The following is a 19,199-nucleotide window of genomic DNA, read 5'->3' on the forward strand; positions in this document are numbered from 1 at the left end:
TGTTTCTATTAGAATTTGATTCTAATAAAATATCGTATCCGGAAAAATGCCTGTTAGATGTATGTACATTTTAAATAGGTGTAAAATTACTGTGCATATGCCGAAGTTACATCTCGGCGAAGACAAGAGTACGAGTTACTTGGTGAGAGCTTTCCATTTTACCTCTAAATAACTCATGTGGATTGAGTCTCTGCATATGTCTGTTATAAGCAGGGTAACAGTACAAGCAATGTCTGAACTATGTTGGGTACCTGTCAGTTGCCGTCTTTTTACGAACAGATGAGAACTATCTTCACTCTTGCCCCAAAACAGGTACCTATTAGTCTACTGGAAAACGCAGGTTAATAAACGAACTCTATGTTAATTTAGTCGTTGCAAAACCATCCCAATAGGGTTGTTTCCATCTACAAATCTTAGGCCCAATAAATTATTTTGGATTATAAGAACATGTTAAACTACTTTTAGGGGACCTGTAATGACCACATTTTTGTGAATATTGAATTTAAAATATCTTTTGGCACACGTCACGTGACCAAACTCGAAACGTCATTGAAGATTCTGATGACGTCACAACTCTCGGATTGACACTGTTGACAGTTTTTTTTTTTTTTTTCATTACATACACACAACCATCGTTACAGGATATCCTAATTCGACAGTATGGAATTTGACACAAAATAAAATAATTACATAGGTATACAGTAAATAGATTAAGTATTACAAACTACAGTAACACAATACATACAGCGTGGCCCTTGTGAATTCGCTCAAAGAACAAAGAAACAAATCTAACTCAATCGCTACTCGATTAAGTGTCCGAATTGCGCGCGTAAAGGGGGCCTGGCGAAGGAGTTGCGTTCGAGCGCGCGGCTCGGCCAGCAGGCTCGGCCGCCGCCGGCGCCACACATACCGATCTGGTACGTTCAAACGCACCTCTGCCAGGACTCCAGGGTTGCACAACTTGCCTCGTAACAACTTAAATATATATGAAGCTAGCCCCAGTTCCCTTCTAACTTCTAGTTTATTGTATCCTACCATTCCTAACACGAACAATGTAGGATACATTAAAGGATAAAAAGCGGCCAAGTGCGAGTCGGACTCGCGCATGAAGGGTTCCGTACCATTTAAGACGTATTAAAAAAAAATCTACTTACTAGATTTTGTTCAACATTTTACCACTTTGGAAGTGTCTCTCGCGCAAACTATTCAGTTTAGAAAAAAATGATATTAGGAACCTAAATATCATTTTTGAAGACCTATCCATAGATACCCCACACGTATGGGTTTGATGAAAAAAAATTTTTATTAATTATATGACATTTAAAAAAAAACTACTCACTAGATCTCGTTCAAACCAATTTTCGTTAGAAGTTTGCATGGTAATGTATATCATATATTTTTTTTAGATTTTTCATTCTGTTATTTTAGAAGTTACGGGGGGGGGACACACATTTTTTCACTTTGGAAGTGTCTCTCGCGCAAACTATTCAGTTTAGAAAAAAATGATATTAGAAACCTAAATATCATTTTTGAAGACCTATCCATAGATACCCACACGTATGGGTTTGATGAAAAAAAAATTTTTTTTTTAATTTTATGACGTATTAAAAAAAAAACTACTTACTAGATCTCGTTCAAACCAATTTTCGGTGGAAGTTTGCATGACAATGTATATCATATATTTTTTTTAGTTTTTTCATTCTGTTATTTTAGAAGTTACGGGGGGGGGGACACACATTTTACCACTTTGGAAGTGTCTCTCGCGCAAACTATTCACTTTAGAAAAAAATTATATTAGAAACCTCAATATCATTTTTGAAGACCTATCCATAGATACCCCACACGTATGGGTTTGACGAAAAAAGATTTTTTGAGTTTCAGTTCTAAGTATGGGGAACCCCCAAAATTTATTGTTTTTTTTCTATTTTTGTGTGAACATCTTAATGCGGTTCATAGAATACATCCACTTACTAAGTTTGAACAGTATAGCTCTTATAGTTTCGGAAAAAAGTGGCTGTGACAGAATCGGACAGACAGACGGACATGACGAATCTATAAGGGTTCCGTTTTTTGCCATTTGGCTACGGAACCCTAAAAAGGGTATACTCCGTATAATTTTAAATATATAAACCTTATAAATTTATTTTGTATACGTTCCAACATTAGCCTATATTTGGCCTCGTGTGGACTCCAGATGGCCGCATTACCTTCTAAATGACTCCTGACTATTGCCTCGTACAATACACGTATCGCATTAATGTTCGTAAACGCATGATTTACAAACCCCAGATTTCGGAAAGCCTTCTTACATACTGAAACAATATGGTCTCGAAAGGTGAGGTCGGATTTCAGCAACACCCCTAAGTCTTTTACTTCGTACACGCGCTGTATCGGTGTCTCTTCTAACACATATTGGTAGTGAAGTGGATTCCGAGATCTGGTGAATGAAAGTATGGCACACTTTGCCGCGTTAGGCGATAAACAACAAATGACAAATGTCAGTTGACAGTTCGTATCTTCTACGTGTGTAATTCCACACTCCATATACGTGTGTATGTAGTTATGTGTCAAACCGTAAACTGTGACGTCACACAATTTTCAAAGAGCGTTTTGGGCGCGAAAGCATCTGTAAAATATATTTTGTTAATTTAACATATTTAAAGCCGTTTTTAGTATAAAAGTTGAATTTTAGGGCAACTTTAAGTTAATATAGAACGTAATACAAGCATTTCAAAAAATTGGAAACAACCCTATTTCGTTCTAAATAAACGATTTATAGGGTTCTTACCAGCAGGGACGCCTGCAATTTGACACAAGCTCGGTGGGTTCGGTTCACTACACAATAGTACATTGTGCAACGAGGGGGATAAGTGATATTTTGGAGATGAGGGCGGTAATTCCCGACAGCTAGAGGCTGGAGGGAATTAAAGACCCGAGTTTGCAATAATCTTACCCCCGGAGTTACACACAATGTTTTTCATCACACTTGGGAAGAAAAAACTAAATTTTAAACGAAATAATTCTTAAATACGGTGACATATCGTCGGGGACAGTGCAATACCGCGCAACTAACAAATGCAGTAAGGTCCAATTGCCTTGCACATTGTTTGAATTTCGAACTCTTACGACTTGGTTAGTTGCGCGGTATTGCACTATCCCCGACGATATCAAACATTCGTCCGCCATTTTGTAATTTCTTGGCAGGTGAGGTATCGAAGGCACAGACCTATTCGGCATTCAGCCACAATTGAAAAGTATGTAAAAATATTTTAAACGGCTGTTAAATTAATCAAATTAAATAATTTTAAACATAAACAAAAATATTAACTTATAAACGTCAGTATTTTTAAAGTGAAACTCATTTATGCTACTTGGCTTGTTTGGCTAAGTGACATAATTAAAAAAAAGCTATAACTCAGCTTTTTTTTCCACAATCCATAACTCCCGCGGGAACAAAATAGGCCTTTGTCCTTCAGCACGTCTGCATGAAATAACATCTTTATCGAGCAAGTGTGATGAAATAGTTATTTGCGCAACAAGAGAGGAAAGTTGGTTTTTCTTGCGAGTGTTGATTTTGAGTCCCGAATAAGCGAAAGATTTTAAGTTAGAATCTTAAGCGTAGCGAGGGTCTCAAAAACACAAGATGTAAAATAACTTTGCTCTCGTGTGACACATACAACTTTTCACCTCAGTAGTGAGAACACATTAAAATTCAACATCAAGTGAAGTTAACCACATTTATTTACATTCATGAATAGGCGGGTCCACACAGAACGCACAGAAAAGACCACCCTGGAGACTAAGGATTAGGAGAGCCAACCCCAAATAGAGATGGGAATCAGACCTGAAGAAGATAGGGAATTTTTCAGATTGAACACTTCCGTTAAGTCCTGTGATTTTTTCCAGATCTTTCCTATAACTTTTCAACATTTTTAACTTGATGCAAGTTGCACATCAGTAAATCGCAAGCATACAAGAGTGCCTACAAATATCTAGTAGCTAATCTCCAAGGGCGACGATGACCGCTTCCCATCAGGCGTCTTTTCTGCTCGTTTAGCACTTATTATCAGCGTCTGAATATACATAAATAGACGAACCTCGCAGTATTTGACTGCCGTCACAATTCCTGTGGGGTCATTTTTAGGGTTCCGTATCCAAAAGGGTCAAACGGGACCCTATTACTGAGACTGTCCGTCCGTCCGTCTTTCACCAGGCCATATCTCATAAACCATGATAGCTAGACAGTTGAAATTTTCACAGATGATGTATTTCTGTTGCCGCTATAACAACAAATACTAAAAACAGAATAAAATATTTAAGGGGGGTTCCCATACAACAAACATATTTTTTTTGCCGTTTTTATTAATAATGGTACGGAACCCTCGTGCGCGAGTCCGACTCGCTCTGGCCCGGTTTTTTGAGCTGTAGTCAGACTTCTATAGTTATTCTACTTCCTTGCTTTTAGCATTATAACTGTGAAACTGGGAATTGGGAAAGCGCTAAAATGACAACGACTTACGCTATCATTTCTTGCAGGTCGTACAACTGCACCCCAGTATCCTCCCCGCCGCTGCCGTCGCTCGCGCAGCACGCGCTGTGGGCCGCCTGGGACCAGACCCTGGACCTGGCGCTGGCCCAGCTGCCCGCCATGCTGGGGCCCTCGCCGCGCGTCTACCACCACTCGCCGTTCTTCAGGGACCAGCTCACCGCGTTCCAAGTGTGGCTGGATCTAGGGAAATGTCAGTTTTCAAAACTTGTTTTTCTATAAAGTTAAATAGGTGTCATATACTACAGAAAAAGTTATCGAACCCTCCAGTAGCCGAGGCCGAAATCGAACCAGCATATTCCATTTTAATTTTTAAAAATCTAGAAATTACACTTAGAAAATACATACAAGAAATTTATAAATTCAGTGCAAATAAAAGTGGGCGTGCTATAATTAAATAATACATAAAATAAAATAATATCGGACAATCTTACACAACCTAGTCCCACACTTGACCCACAGTGAGCACAGCAAGGCTTGTGTTTATAATATACGTAGAAAACATCCATAAGTCAGGAGCAAATATTTGTAATAAACACACGAATAAATGCCATCGCCGGGCTTCGAACCCTTACGTCCTGCTCGGTAGGCAGAGTCAGTACCGAGCAGACTAGGAGGCCGATACGTGTTTGCTTGCAGCCAACTCGCTGAGCGGCGGGCTGTGGTCGCGGCCGCCGCCCGACCAGCTGCCCATGGTGCTGCAGGTGCTGCTCAGCACGCTGCACCGCGTGCGCGCGCTGCAGATCCTGTGCCGCTTCCTGGCGCTCGGCCCCTCCGCCGTGCGCGCCGTCCTCCACGTCGGCATCTTCCCCTACATGCTCAAGCTGCTGCAGGCCTCCGCGCACGAGCTCAGGGCCTCCATGGTCTACATCTGGGCCAAGATCATAGCCGTGGACCCGGTGAGTGCTACTAGACCAGCCGCCCATGGTGCTGCAGGTGCTGCTCAGCACGCTGCACCGCGTGCGCGCGCTGCAGATCCTGTGCCGCTTCCTGGCGCTCGGCCCCTCCGCCGTGCGCGCCGTCCTCCACGTCGGCATCTTCCCCTACATGCTCAAGCTGCTGCAGGCCTCCGCGCACGAGCTCAGGGCCTCCATGGTCTACATCTGGGCCAAGATCATAGCCGTGGACCCGGTGAGTGCTACTAGACCAGCCGCCCATGGTGCTGCAGGTGCTGCTCAGCACGCTGCACCGCGTGCGCGCGCTGCAGATCCTGTGCCGCTTCCTGGCGCTCGGCCCCTCCGCCGTGCGCGCCGTCCTCCACGTCGGCATCTTCCCCTACATGCTCAAGCTGCTGCAGGCCTCCGCGCACGAGCTCAGGGCCTCCATGGTCTACATCTGGGCCAAGATCATAGCCGTGGACCCGGTGAGTGCTACTAGACCAGCCGCCCATGGTGCTGCAGGTGCTGCTCAGCACGCTGCACCGCGTGCGCGCGCTGCAGATCCTGTGCCGCTTCCTGGCGCTCGGCCCCTCCGCCGTGCGCGCCGTCCTCCACGTCGGCATCTTCCCCTACATGCTCAAGCTGCTGCAGGCCTCCGCGCACGAGCTCAGGGCCTCCATGGTCTACATCTGGGCCAAGATCATAGCCGTGGACCCGGTGAGTGCTACTAGACCAGCCGCCCATGGTGCTGCAGGTGCTGCTCAGCACGCTGCACCGCGTGCGCGCGCTGCAGATCCTGTGCCGCTTCCTGGCGCTCGGCCCCTCCGCCGTGCGCGCCGTCCTCCACGTCGGCATCTTCCCCTACATGCTCAAGCTGCTGCAGGCCTCCGCGCACGAGCTCAGGGCCTCCATGGTCTACATCTGGGCCAAGATCATAGCCGTGGACCCGGTGAGTGCTACTAGACCAGCCGCCCATGGTGCTGCAGGTGCTGCTCAGCACGCTGCACCGCGTGCGCGCGCTGCAGATCCTGTGCCGCTTCCTGGCGCTCGGCCCCTCCGCCGTGCGCGCCGTCCTCCACGTCGGCATCTTCCCCTACATGCTCAAGCTGCTGCAGGCCTCCGCGCACGAGCTCAGGGCCTCCATGGTCTACATCTGGGCCAAGATCATAGCCGTGGACCCGGTGAGTGCTACTAGACCAGCCGCCCATGGTGCTGCAGGTGCTGCTCAGCACGCTGCACCGCGTGCGCGCGCTGCAGATCCTGTGCCGCTTCCTGGCGCTCGGCCCCTCCGCCGTGCGCGCCGTCCTCCACGTCGGCATCTTCCCCTACATGCTCAAGCTGCTGCAGGCCTCCGCGCACGAGCTCAGGGCCTCCATGGTCTACATCTGGGCCAAGATCATAGCCGTGGACCCGGTGAGTGCTACTAGACCAGCCGCCCATGGTGCTGCAGGTGCTGCTCAGCACGCTGCACCGCGTGCGCGCGCTGCAGATCCTGTGCCGCTTCCTGGCGCTCGGCCCCTCCGCCGTGCGCGCCGTCCTCCACGTCGGCATCTTCCCCTACATGCTCAAGCTGCTGCAGGCCTCCGCGCACGAGCTCAGGGCCTCCATGGTCTACATCTGGGCCAAGATCATAGCCGTGGACCCGGTGAGTGCTACTAGACCAGCCGCCCATGGTGCTGCAGGTGCTGCTCAGCACGCTGCACCGCGTGCGCGCGCTGCAGATCCTGTGCCGCTTCCTGGCGCTCGGCCCCTCCGCCGTGCGCGCCGTCCTCCACGTCGGCATCTTCCCCTACATGCTCAAGCTGCTGCAGGCCTCCGCGCACGAGCTCAGGGCCTCCATGGTCTACATCTGGGCCAAGATCATAGCCGTGGACCCGGTGAGTGCTACTAGACCAGCCGCCCATGGTGCTGCAGGTGCTGCTCAGCACGCTGCACCGCGTGCGCGCGCTGCAGATCCTGTGCCGCTTCCTGGCGCTCGGCCCCTCCGCCGTGCGCGCCGTCCTCCACGTCGGCATCTTCCCCTACATGCTCAAGCTGCTGCAGGCCTCCGCGCACGAGCTCAGGGCCTCCATGGTCTACATCTGGGCCAAGATCATAGCCGTGGACCCGGTGAGTGCTACTAGACCAGCCGCCCATGGTGCTGCAGGTGCTGCTCAGCACGCTGCACCGCGTGCGCGCGCTGCAGATCCTGTGCCGCTTCCTGGCGCTCGGCCCCTCCGCCGTGCGCGCCGTCCTCCACGTCGGCATCTTCCCCTACATGCTCAAGCTGCTGCAGGCCTCCGCGCACGAGCTCAGGGCCTCCATGGTCTACATCTGGGCCAAGATCATAGCCGTGGACCCGGTGAGTGCTACTAGACCAGCCGCCCATGGTGCTGCAGGTGCTGCTCAGCACGCTGCACCGCGTGCGCGCGCTGCAGATCCTGTGCCGCTTCCTGGCGCTCGGCCCCTCCGCCGTGCGCGCCGTCCTCCACGTCGGCATCTTCCCCTACATGCTCAAGCTGCTGCAGGCCTCCGCGCACGAGCTCAGGGCCTCCATGGTCTACATCTGGGCCAAGATCATAGCCGTGGACCCGGTGAGTGCTACTAGACCAGCCGCCCATGGTGCTGCAGGTGCTGCTCAGCACGCTGCACCGCGTGCGCGCGCTGCAGATCCTGTGCCGCTTCCTGGCGCTCGGCCCCTCCGCCGTGCGCGCCGTCCTCCACGTCGGCATCTTCCCCTACATGCTCAAGCTGCTGCAGGCCTCCGCGCACGAGCTCAGGGCCTCCATGGTCTACATCTGGGCCAAGATCATAGCCGTGGACCCGGTGAGTGCTACTAGACCAGCCGCCCATGGTGCTGCAGGTGCTGCTCAGCACGCTGCACCGCGTGCGCGCGCTGCAGATCCTGTGCCGCTTCCTGGCGCTCGGCCCCTCCGCCGTGCGCGCCGTCCTCCACGTCGGCATCTTCCCCTACATGCTCAAGCTGCTGCAGGCCTCCGCGCACGAGCTCAGGGCCTCCATGGTCTACATCTGGGCCAAGATCATAGCCGTGGACCCGGTGAGTGCTACTAGACCAGCCGCCCATGGTGCTGCAGGTGCTGCTCAGCACGCTGCACCGCGTGCGCGCGCTGCAGATCCTGTGCCGCTTCCTGGCGCTCGGCCCCTCCGCCGTGCGCGCCGTCCTCCACGTCGGCATCTTCCCCTACATGCTCAAGCTGCTGCAGGCCTCCGCGCACGAGCTCAGGGCCTCCATGGTCTACATCTGGGCCAAGATCATAGCCGTGGACCCGGTGAGTGCTACTAGACCAGCCGCCCATGGTGCTGCAGGTGCTGCTCAGCACGCTGCACCGCGTGCGCGCGCTGCAGATCCTGTGCCGCTTCCTGGCGCTCGGCCCCTCCGCCGTGCGCGCCGTCCTCCACGTCGGCATCTTCCCCTACATGCTCAAGCTGCTGCAGGCCTCCGCGCACGAGCTCAGGGCCTCCATGGTCTACATCTGGGCCAAGATCATAGCCGTGGACCCGGTGAGTGCTACTAGACCAGCCGCCCATGGTGCTGCAGGTGCTGCTCAGCACGCTGCACCGCGTGCGCGCGCTGCAGATCCTGTGCCGCTTCCTGGCGCTCGGCCCCTCCGCCGTGCGCGCCGTCCTCCACGTCGGCATCTTCCCCTACATGCTCAAGCTGCTGCAGGCCTCCGCGCACGAGCTCAGGGCCTCCATGGTCTACATCTGGGCCAAGATCATAGCCGTGGACCCGGTGAGTGCTACTAGACCAGCCGCCCATGGTGCTGCAGGTGCTGCTCAGCACGCTGCACCGCGTGCGCGCGCTGCAGATCCTGTGCCGCTTCCTGGCGCTCGGCCCCTCCGCCGTGCGCGCCGTCCTCCACGTCGGCATCTTCCCCTACATGCTCAAGCTGCTGCAGGCCTCCGCGCACGAGCTCAGGGCCTCCATGGTCTACATCTGGGCCAAGATCATAGCCGTGGACCCGGTGAGTGCTACTAGACCAGCCGCCCATGGTGCTGCAGGTGCTGCTCAGCACGCTGCACCGCGTGCGCGCGCTGCAGATCCTGTGCCGCTTCCTGGCGCTCGGCCCCTCCGCCGTGCGCGCCGTCCTCCACGTCGGCATCTTCCCCTACATGCTCAAGCTGCTGCAGGCCTCCGCGCACGAGCTCAGGGCCTCCATGGTCTACATCTGGGCCAAGATCATAGCCGTGGACCCGGTGAGTGCTACTATACCAGCCGCCCATGGTGCTGCAGGTGCTGCTCAGCACGCTGCACCGCGTGCGCGCGCTGCAGATCCTGTGCCGCTTCCTGGCGCTCGGCCCCTCCGCCGTGCGCGCCGTCCTCCACGTCGGCATCTTCCCCTACATGCTCAAGCTGCTGCAGGCCTCCGCGCACGAGCTCAGGGCCTCCATGGTCTACATCTGGGCCAAGATCATAGCCGTGGACCCGGTGAGTGCTACTTGACACTTGCGAATTATCTACGGTTAACGACTGCTGCTTCTTCCGAACGAGCTGTTTGGTACATTCATTTAAAGTGAGAAATAAACAGTTTTTACTTCTTTCCTAACATTGTCCCTGCTTTTTGCCCCTGCTGTCCGTGGAAACGTGGAGTCAACTCAAGATTCTAGTTTAATGTCATTTAACCCTGAACATCTTTTTGGATTTAGTCCGGAACCTACGATATTTTCATTTGTTGAAAAGCGACTGGTAAATATCAAACAATATTCATACAAACTCATTAGAACGAGCCAAAGTTCGAAACTTCGATCGCTCAAATTCTGGTTGGAAAGCCGCACGCTACTAGGTTGCCGGTTTTACTCCCACATTTTTATTCTTAGATTGTTTATGTTTTTTTTTGTTTCAGAGTTGCCAAGTGGACCTGGTGAACGCAAAAGGGCACAAATATTTTCTGTCGATCCTGGCAGATTCTACCGTTGATGTAAGTTTTTTTTATACCACGTCGGTGGCAAACAAGCATACGGCCTGCCTGATGGTAAGCAGTCACCGTTGCCTATGGACGCCTGCAACTCCAGAGGTGTTACATGCGCGTTGTCGACCCTTTAAAAACATATGTACACTCCTGTAAATGTCCTTTACTTAAGAAGAATTATTCTTTTTTGTCCATTCTTTCTTTAGCATCATAAAAATATGGGTGATTTTTTTTTAACATTTAAGTCGGTTCGATTCCCAGACGAAGCAAGTAAATCTTAAAAATCTTTAAAAGCAGAAATACTGACTTTTAAAAATAACATAAAGTCTTCTTTCAGCAAAATATCCTATCTACGATATTTAAGGTACTTTCCCTTTATGCCCAATAGTCTTGGGACGCCTATTTATGTGGCCCCTCATAGGCCACCAAAATTATTTCTGTCTATGGTTTGTATACCACGTTCGTCCATTACAGAGCGAGCACCGAACGCTGGCAGCGTACGTTCTGGCGGGAATCGTCGACAACTATCCCGCCGGCCAAGAAGCGGCGCAACAGGTAAACAAATAAAACTACCATTGGCAGGGTCGTCATGTAATGCATTTTAGATATAATAATAATGGGATATATTGTCCTTGTGTTAAAAAATAACGTACATTTGATCTGTTATTTACAACTTTGGGAACAAATCTAATATTTTGATTTGTGTTAAGTAGTTATTGACTTACTATATATAAATTACGCCCTGGACCTATAGGCTGACCAGATCATGACGCCGATTCGAATCCGGCCTCTACTTCTGGAGGGCTGAGTCACTATTTCTTTAGTACATGACATCTATTTCAGTTCATAAAGTGTTATTTGTTTACCAGGGCTCTATGATCTCAATATGCCTCGAGCAGCTATCCGACCCGTCGTGGCTGCTGCGGCAGTGGGCGTGCATCTGCCTCGGGCGGCTGTGGCGCGGCTGCGACGCGGCGCGCTGGGCCGGCGTGCGAGACTTAGCACACGAGAAACTGTATCCGTTGCTGCGGGAGCCACACACTGAGGTAGCTATACAGACTGCTGGAGCAGGCAGACCCTCGTGACTGCGGCAGTGGGCGTGCATCTGCCTCGGGCGGCTGTGGCGCGGCTGCGACGCGGCGCGCTGGGCCGGCGTGCGAGACTTAGCACACGAGAAACTGTATCCGTTGCTGCGGGAGCCACACCCTGAGGTAGCTATACAGACTGCTGGAGCAGGCAGACCCTCGTGACTGCGGCAGTGGGCGTGCATCTGCCTCGGGCGGCTGTGGCGCGGCTGCGACGCGGCGCGCTGGGCCGGCGTGCGAGACTTAGCACACGAGAAACTGTATCCGTTGCTGCGGGAGCCACACCCTGAGGTAGCTATACAGACTGCTGGAGCAGGCAGACCCTCGTGACTGCGGCAGTGGGCGTGCATCTGCCTCGGGCGGCTGTGGCGCGGCTGCGACGCGGCGCGCTGGGCCGGCGTGCGAGACTTAGCACACGAGAAACTGTATCCGTTGCTGCGGGAGCCACACCCTGAGGTAGCTATACAGACTGCTGGAGCAGGCAGACCCTCGTGACTGCGGCAGTGGGCGTGCATCTGCCTCGGGCGGCTGTGGCGCGGCTGCGACGCGGCGCGCTGGGCCGGCGTGCGAGACTTAGCACACGAGAAACTGTATCCGTTGCTGCGGGAGCCACACCCTGAGGTAGCTATACAGACTGCTGGAGCAGGCAGACCCTCGTGACTGCGGCAGTGGGCGTGCATCTGCCTCGGGCGGCTGTGGCGCGGCTGCGACGCGGCGCGCTGGGCCGGCGTGCGAGACTTAGCACACGAGAAACTGTATCCGTTGCTGCGGGAGCCACACCCTGAGGTAGCTATACAGACTGCTGGAGCAGGCAGACCCTCGTGACTGCGGCAGTGGGCGTGCATCTGCCTCGGGCGGCTGTGGCGCGGCTGCGACGCGGCGCGCTGGGCCGGCGTGCGAGACTTAGCACACGAGAAACTGTATCCGTTGCTGCGGGAGCCACACCCTGAGGTAGCTATACAGACTGCTGGAGCAGGCAGACCCTCGTGACTGCGGCAGTGGGCGTGCATCTGCCTCGGGCGGCTGTGGCGCGGCTGCGACGCGGCGCGCTGGGCCGGCGTGCGAGACTTAGCACACGAGAAACTGTATCCGTTGCTGCGGGAGCCACACCCTGAGGTAGCTATACAGACTGCTGGAGCAGGCAGACCCTCGTGACTGCGGCAGTGGGCGTGCATCTGCCTCGGGCGGCTGTGGCGCGGCTGCGACGCGGCGCGCTGGGCCGGCGTGCGAGACTTAGCACACGAGAAACTGTATCCGTTGCTGCGGGAGCCACACCCTGAGGTAGCTATACAGACTGCTGGAGCAGGCAGACCCTCGTGACTGCGGCAGTGGGCGTGCATCTGCCTCGGGCGGCTGTGGCGCGGCTGCGACGCGGCGCGCTGGGCCGGCGTGCGAGACTTAGCACACGAGAAACTGTATCCGTTGCTGCGGGAGCCACACCCTGAGGTAGCTATACAGACTGCTGGAGCAGGCAGACCCTCGTGACTGCGGCAGTGGGCGTGCATCTGCCTCGGGCGGCTGTGGCGCGGCTGCGACGCGGCGCGCTGGGCCGGCGTGCGAGACTTAGCACACGAGAAACTGTATCCGTTGCTGCGGGAGCCACACCCTGAGGTAGCTATACAGACTGCTGGAGCAGGCAGACCCTCGTGACTGCGGCAGTGGGCGTGCATCTGCCTCGGGCGGCTGTGGCGCGGCTGCGACGCGGCGCGCTGGGCCGGCGTGCGAGACTTAGCACACGAGAAACTGTATCCGTTGCTGCGGGAGCCACACCCTGAGGTAGCTATACAGACTGCTGGAGCAGGCAGACCCTCGTGACTGCGGCAGTGGGCGTGCATCTGCCTCGGGCGGCTGTGGCGCGGCTGCGACGCGGCGCGCTGGGCCGGCGTGCGAGACTTAGCACACGAGAAACTGTATCCGTTGCTGCGGGAGCCACACCCTGAGGTAGCTATACAGACTGCTGGAGCAGGCAGACCCTCGTGACTGCGGCAGTGGGCGTGCATCTGCCTCGGGCGGCTGTGGCGCGGCTGCGACGCGGCGCGCTGGGCCGGCGTGCGAGACTTAGCACACGAGAAACTGTATCCGTTGCTGCGGGAGCCACACCCTGAGGTAGCTATACAGACTGCTGGAGCAGGCAGACCCTCGTGACTGCGGCAGTGGGCGTGCATCTGCCTCGGGCGGCTGTGGCGCGGCTGCGACGCGGCGCGCTGGGCCGGCGTGCGAGACTTAGCACACGAGAAACTGTATCCGTTGCTGCGGGAGCCACACCCTGAGGTAGCTATACAGACTGCTGGAGCAGGCAGACCCTCGTGACTGCGGCAGTGGGCGTGCATCTGCCTCGGGCGGCTGTGGCGCGGCTGCGACGCGGCGCGCTGGGCCGGCGTGCGAGACTTAGCACACGAGAAACTGTATCCGTTGCTGCGGGAGCCACACCCTGAGGTAGCTATACAGACTGCTGGAGCAGGCAGACCCTCGTGACTGCGGCAGTGGGCGTGCATCTGCCTCGGGCGGCTGTGGCGCGGCTGCGACGCGGCGCGCTGGGCCGGCGTGCGAGACTTAGCACACGAGAAACTGTATCCGTTGCTGCGGGAGCCACACCCTGAGGTAGCTATACAGACTGCTGGAGCAGGCAGACCCTCGTGACTGCGGCAGTGGGCGTGCATCTGCCTCGGGCGGCTGTGGCGCGGCTGCGACGCGGCGCGCTGGGCCGGCGTGCGAGACTTAGCACACGAGAAACTGTATCCGTTGCTGCGGGAGCCACACCCTGAGGTAGCTATACAGACTGCTGGAGCAGGCAGACCCTCGTGACTGCGGCAGTGGGCGTGCATCTGCCTCGGGCGGCTGTGGCGCGGCTGCGACGCGGCGCGCTGGGCCGGCGTGCGAGACTTAGCACACGAGAAACTGTATCCGTTGCTGCGGGAGCCACACACTGAGGTAGCTATACAGACTGCTGGAGCAGGCAGACCCTCCTGAAGTTAAAGACAATAAAAGACAGAAAAAAGGAGATATTTCTTTTTTCGCCAATATCTCAAAAAGTATTAATATTTAAGAAATCTAAATAAAATATTATTAAAGAAGAAGAAATTTCCAGTAAAAAAGCTCCGACTTGCAGAACTATATCTCCGTACGTAACATTAAGTATTATTTTAAAGGTTCTAAATATTCATTTAAAAATTTGAATAAAAAATTAGCCCCGACTAATTATGACAACCCTACCAATGATCTCTATTGACACCGTTTTGAACTTTTTGAGTAGACTATTACCCCCTTATTTGTCCCTTTGCGACGTATTGGTATGATGGAAAAGGACAAACGATTATTAGCGGCATCGTAACTTTAGTAGATTTTTATGAATAAGGGGGTTAAAGTTAACAAAAAATTACGATAGTTTGCATTTTAGTCATTGTGAATATTGTTCTTACAATGTGAGCAGTTTCTGAGACTTTTCATGAGAAATTTCGCGATTTTGAAAACATTCTGACAGCACAGCAGTACTTTGCCTTACATCTACACGGATTCCGCCAGGAGTTCCAGAAAAAAAAATATTTTTTTGTTTTAATTTAGAACCTTTTATAGGGAGCGTGCATGAACTGTAGGAGGCAGCACAGGAGCCGTCAGATTTTTGGCGCGAGGCGTAAATGTGATGATTGATTGATGATTTGTTCCGGTGTAGCTCACAAGATGGCAGAACCTGCTATGCACAAGAAAACACGTGAGGTGTACATGTGCATGTTTATGGTTCCGATTCAGGCCACAAGATGGCAGTCCCTCCAACGCGCACGGTCCCTATAGTAGGCAGTTCAAAAAAAATTTTTAACAAAAAATAAAACCGACTTAAAATATCACCAATAGCGCCATACATGTACCTATAACATTTGAAGAGTTCCCTCGATTTCTCCAAGAGCCAATCATCAGACCCCGACTTGGTGCCAACGGGACCATCTCGGGGTTATACCAGTTCGATTAAAAAAAATTTTAGAAAATCGGTTCACGATTCTCGGAGATATCGAGTAGCATACATACAAAAAAAAACCAGTCGAATTGAGGACCTCCTCCTTTTTTGAAGTCTGTTAATAAAAATTTGACTATTTACAGTGTACTCGTAATGTACGCGGGGTTAAAGTTGGTGTTTGTTCTCAGGTTCGCGCAGCATGCGCATTCGCGCTCGGCACGTTCGTGGCCGCCGGGGGATGCTGGCCGCGCACGGAACACGCGAACGCCTTGGACCAGCAAGTCGGGGCCGAACTTGCTCGGGCCCTCCCTCACGACGCCAGCCCGCTCGTGCGAGCTGAAACCCTGCACGGTATGTACACACTAGACCCGGTTGTACAGGATCTTATAGAACTGAGCACGGACGTTGGACCAGCAGGTCGGGGCCGAACTAAAACAGACTGTCAAATGCTATTTTCACAAGCAATATTGATTGTTATTACTTTCTTCACAGCTCTCCAATGGCTGGTACTAATATTCGAGCAGCACTTTATCGCTGTTTATATCCAAGAAAGGATGAGGAAAAGTGACAGGTAAGTTCAGCAAAAAAGCGACCAAGTGCGAGTCGGACTCGCCCATGAAGGGTTCCGTACCATTTATGACGTATTAAAAAAACTATTTACTCGTTCTCGATCGTTCGATCTCGTTCAAACCAATTTTCGGTGGAAGTTGGCATGGTAATGTATTTCATTTTTTTTTTTAGTTTTATCATTCTGTTATTTTAGAAGTTACAGGGGGAGGACACATTTTACAACTTTGGAAGTGTCTCAAGCGCAAACTATTCAGTTTAGACAAAAATGATATTGGAAACCTCAATATCATTTTTGAAGACCTTTCCAACGATACCCCACACTATAGTGTGGAGAAAAAATGAAAATTCACCTCCACTTTATGTGTAGGGGAGGTACCCTAAAAAATTTTTTTTAGATTTTATTGTACGACTTTGTCGGCTTTATTGATTTATATGTCCACGTCAAATTTCATCTTTTTAGCACTAACGACCATGGAGCAAAGCCTCGGACAGACAGACGGACATGGCGAAACTATAAGGGTTCTTAGTTGACTACGGAATAGGGAATGCAAAAACCGGAGGTTTTTCAAAACCGGCTTTTTCTTCGGTTTTACAAAAAAAAAACCAATAAATTTGCAGGAGTCTTTCCAGCAATAGTTATCTTGTGGGCGGCTAGAGGGTATAGTAGTTCTCCTTTAAACTATGTTGGCAAAAATTGTAGGTTTTAAAATTAATTTCAAGACAAAAATAGGTTATTGCCTGCTGATGATTCTCTAATAGATAATGAAGCTTAGTGATACAGGTCGCATGGCGTGACCGTTGCTCACCGAAATATACGATGTCACGTCAGCTTCGCTACACAGATGGTGCGCCATCGACATCGTGTCCCGCATATGTGCCACTGGCGGCCGTGTGACCATGCATCTCGCACGTTTCATTCATGAAACGCAATCCCTGGCTAGCGCACATGTATGGCTGTGCCTTTAATTTTCACCTTCACGCATATCCTCTCGACTGCCAGAACGCGGATCCACGTTAGTAGAATCCACTTAGTGCGCGGATATTTCACCCTCAGGGACCTCGACCAAGGCCGGAACGGCCGCCGAAGCAGCCGAGCGCCTCAAACGGCGCAAATATGCATCCATTGATTCCGGTTGTATGTTTGAGCCGTTTGGGGTGGAGACCCTCGGACCCTGGGGACCCGGAGCCCATTGTATTTTCAGAGAGCTGGCGAAGCGTCTCATTGATGCTACGGGTGACCAGAGGGCTGGTTCTTTCCTTGCCCAGCGAATTGGCATCGCCATACAGCGCGGTAATGCCACCAGCCTTCTGGGCACCCTACCATCGGGCGACGAGCTAGCCCCCATTTTTTATTTGTAAATATATGTATTTAGATATGTTTCTTTACTTTAGTTATATTCTTTTTTGTATTTTTTAGCCTGAAAAATAAATCTTACCCCTCAGGGTCTAGATTCGAATGTTGAAGTGGAAGTTTTTATGTTATGATTGTCGTCAGGGCCGGGCACGCGGGGGCGGGCGGCCCCGTGGACGCGGGGCAGGACGCGCTGGTGGCGGGCGGGCCCGGCCGCGCGCCCGCGCCGCGCCGCCCGCAGCAGGCGCTGCCCACCATCGGTGATCATCCATATTACTATGCGCGATGTTGCCACGCCCTACTCGCTACTTCCCATGCCACTCCACGAGTTCATGGCAGGAGTATACGTCGCGAAACACCCTTTAATGGAAAAATTAAATACCAACACTTACAGGAAAGCGGAACAATGTGCAGATTGTATTATTAAACTGGCTTTGTGCACAACAATTGTATTTTTTTTTTCTTTTTACAAGACACTTTCTGCAGAGAAAGTGGAAAAAAGTACACGTATTAAAACAAAAAAGATTTCGATCAATCATTTGCAGATTAAACAAAAAAAAACCCTACTCGTGCATTCTTGCGCTCATCAGATCAGCTCCATGTCACCCTAATATTGCATTGTCATCCAATTTACATATGTATGCAAAATTTCAGCTCAATCGAATTCGGATGTGAGTCAAATTTTACTCCCAAGATTTGAACAGGGAAAGTTAAATAAAACATTGCAAAAACATGGAAAAAATCCACCGCTTCGAACAAGATTCGAATTAGTGACCTTTTGAAACACGAGTCTAATCGCTTTTAACCAACTGAGCTTCCGAAGCTGAGGCTGTAGTATAGTTTGCAGCATGTAACAGATGAAAATTGCTTTAATATTATATTTGTCCACAGGTTTTGGGTCGGTATACATGAAACTGTGGAACACCCTGATATCGATGTCGAAAGAGCCGCACCCTCAAGTCTCGCACATGGCTACTGATATCATCAACTACATCTCAAACCAGGTAAACATTTCAACTGTCTATAATTAAATCGTCTCACGATTTTTTCTCTACATATGGACCACTAGCATCAAATGGGACTGGGCCGGCCACGTCTATCGCATGCATCCGGATAGATAGGCTGACATAGCCACCAAGTGGATGCCAGTAGAGCAGTGTGGGCGGGGCAGGCCCAGGAGGAGATGGCGAGACGACTTCGAAACCTTCCTCTACAACTGGTCGGAGGAAGCAGAAGTTACGGAGAACCAGGGGAGAGGCCTTTACCCAGCAGTGGGACACTCAAAAAGACTAAGAAAAAAAAATATGGACAATATATTTTGTCAATGACCTTTCAAAAAAGATTGTCAAAGAATAAGTTGCGAGCAGACTTTGGACTTCAGAGCAGCATTTGAAGTTAACTGATGTAGATGTAGTGTAGGAATGCCCGGACGGAAACAGGCGGGCTGGCGATCGCGTGCTGTGTTCATTCAGGCCAATTTCCTGGAGTTGGAGCTGCAGGTTACTGTCCCTGCAGCTTTCCCAAATCTTCTTGTTTTCCTGCAGAACAGAAGGACATCTTAAGTTCGACGTCCTCTATTTCGTTTAGTTTTAGTAAGTCATAATACATTCTGCTAGTAAGTGAAAGCTAGTTTCCTCCTTACCACAGTGTGGACAGGAGGCGTTTCTATTTATTTTCATTACCTTAAGGTGAAGTTGAGTGATAATACCGGTCAGTAGTCTCAGATTGCTCTTACCCAGTATTAGATACCTGGTTCTGCTGTAATCTATAGATCCCCTTCTCGAAGATGATGATCAACAACCTTGATCATCATCTTAGATTGTCTGCAATAGTCTCTTCTTGCCATTCTCTATAACTCCCTCCGTGATATCCGTTGAGCAGGTCGCGGACCCATGTATTCCGTCTCCGCC

The 19,199-nt window shown here is 51.7% G+C and overlaps 1 protein-coding gene across 1 annotated transcript in view; it reads left to right on the forward strand.

The window, feature by feature from the left end:
• Nucleotides 1-19,199, forward strand: part of LOC133521767 (uncharacterized) — a 56,225-nt gene that overhangs the window by 16,759 nt on the left and 20,267 nt on the right. The window contains exons 8-16 of the mRNA XM_061856836.1: nucleotides 4,537-4,739; nucleotides 5,186-5,445; nucleotides 10,269-10,343; nucleotides 10,809-10,889; nucleotides 11,204-11,380; nucleotides 15,557-15,719; nucleotides 15,861-15,939; nucleotides 17,434-17,549; nucleotides 18,181-18,293. Coding sequence (XP_061712820.1) covers nucleotides 4,537-4,739; nucleotides 5,186-5,445; nucleotides 10,269-10,343; nucleotides 10,809-10,889; nucleotides 11,204-11,380; nucleotides 15,557-15,719; nucleotides 15,861-15,939; nucleotides 17,434-17,549; nucleotides 18,181-18,293 — 1,267 coding nt within the window. The remainder of the gene's footprint in view (nucleotides 1-4,536; nucleotides 4,740-5,185; nucleotides 5,446-10,268; nucleotides 10,344-10,808; nucleotides 10,890-11,203; nucleotides 11,381-15,556; nucleotides 15,720-15,860; nucleotides 15,940-17,433; nucleotides 17,550-18,180; nucleotides 18,294-19,199) is intronic.

The sequence above is a fragment of the Cydia pomonella genome, chromosome 10 (genome assembly GCF_033807575.1).
Source record: "Cydia pomonella isolate Wapato2018A chromosome 10, ilCydPomo1, whole genome shotgun sequence".
Classification (NCBI taxonomy): Eukaryota; Metazoa; Arthropoda; class Insecta; order Lepidoptera; family Tortricidae; genus Cydia; species Cydia pomonella.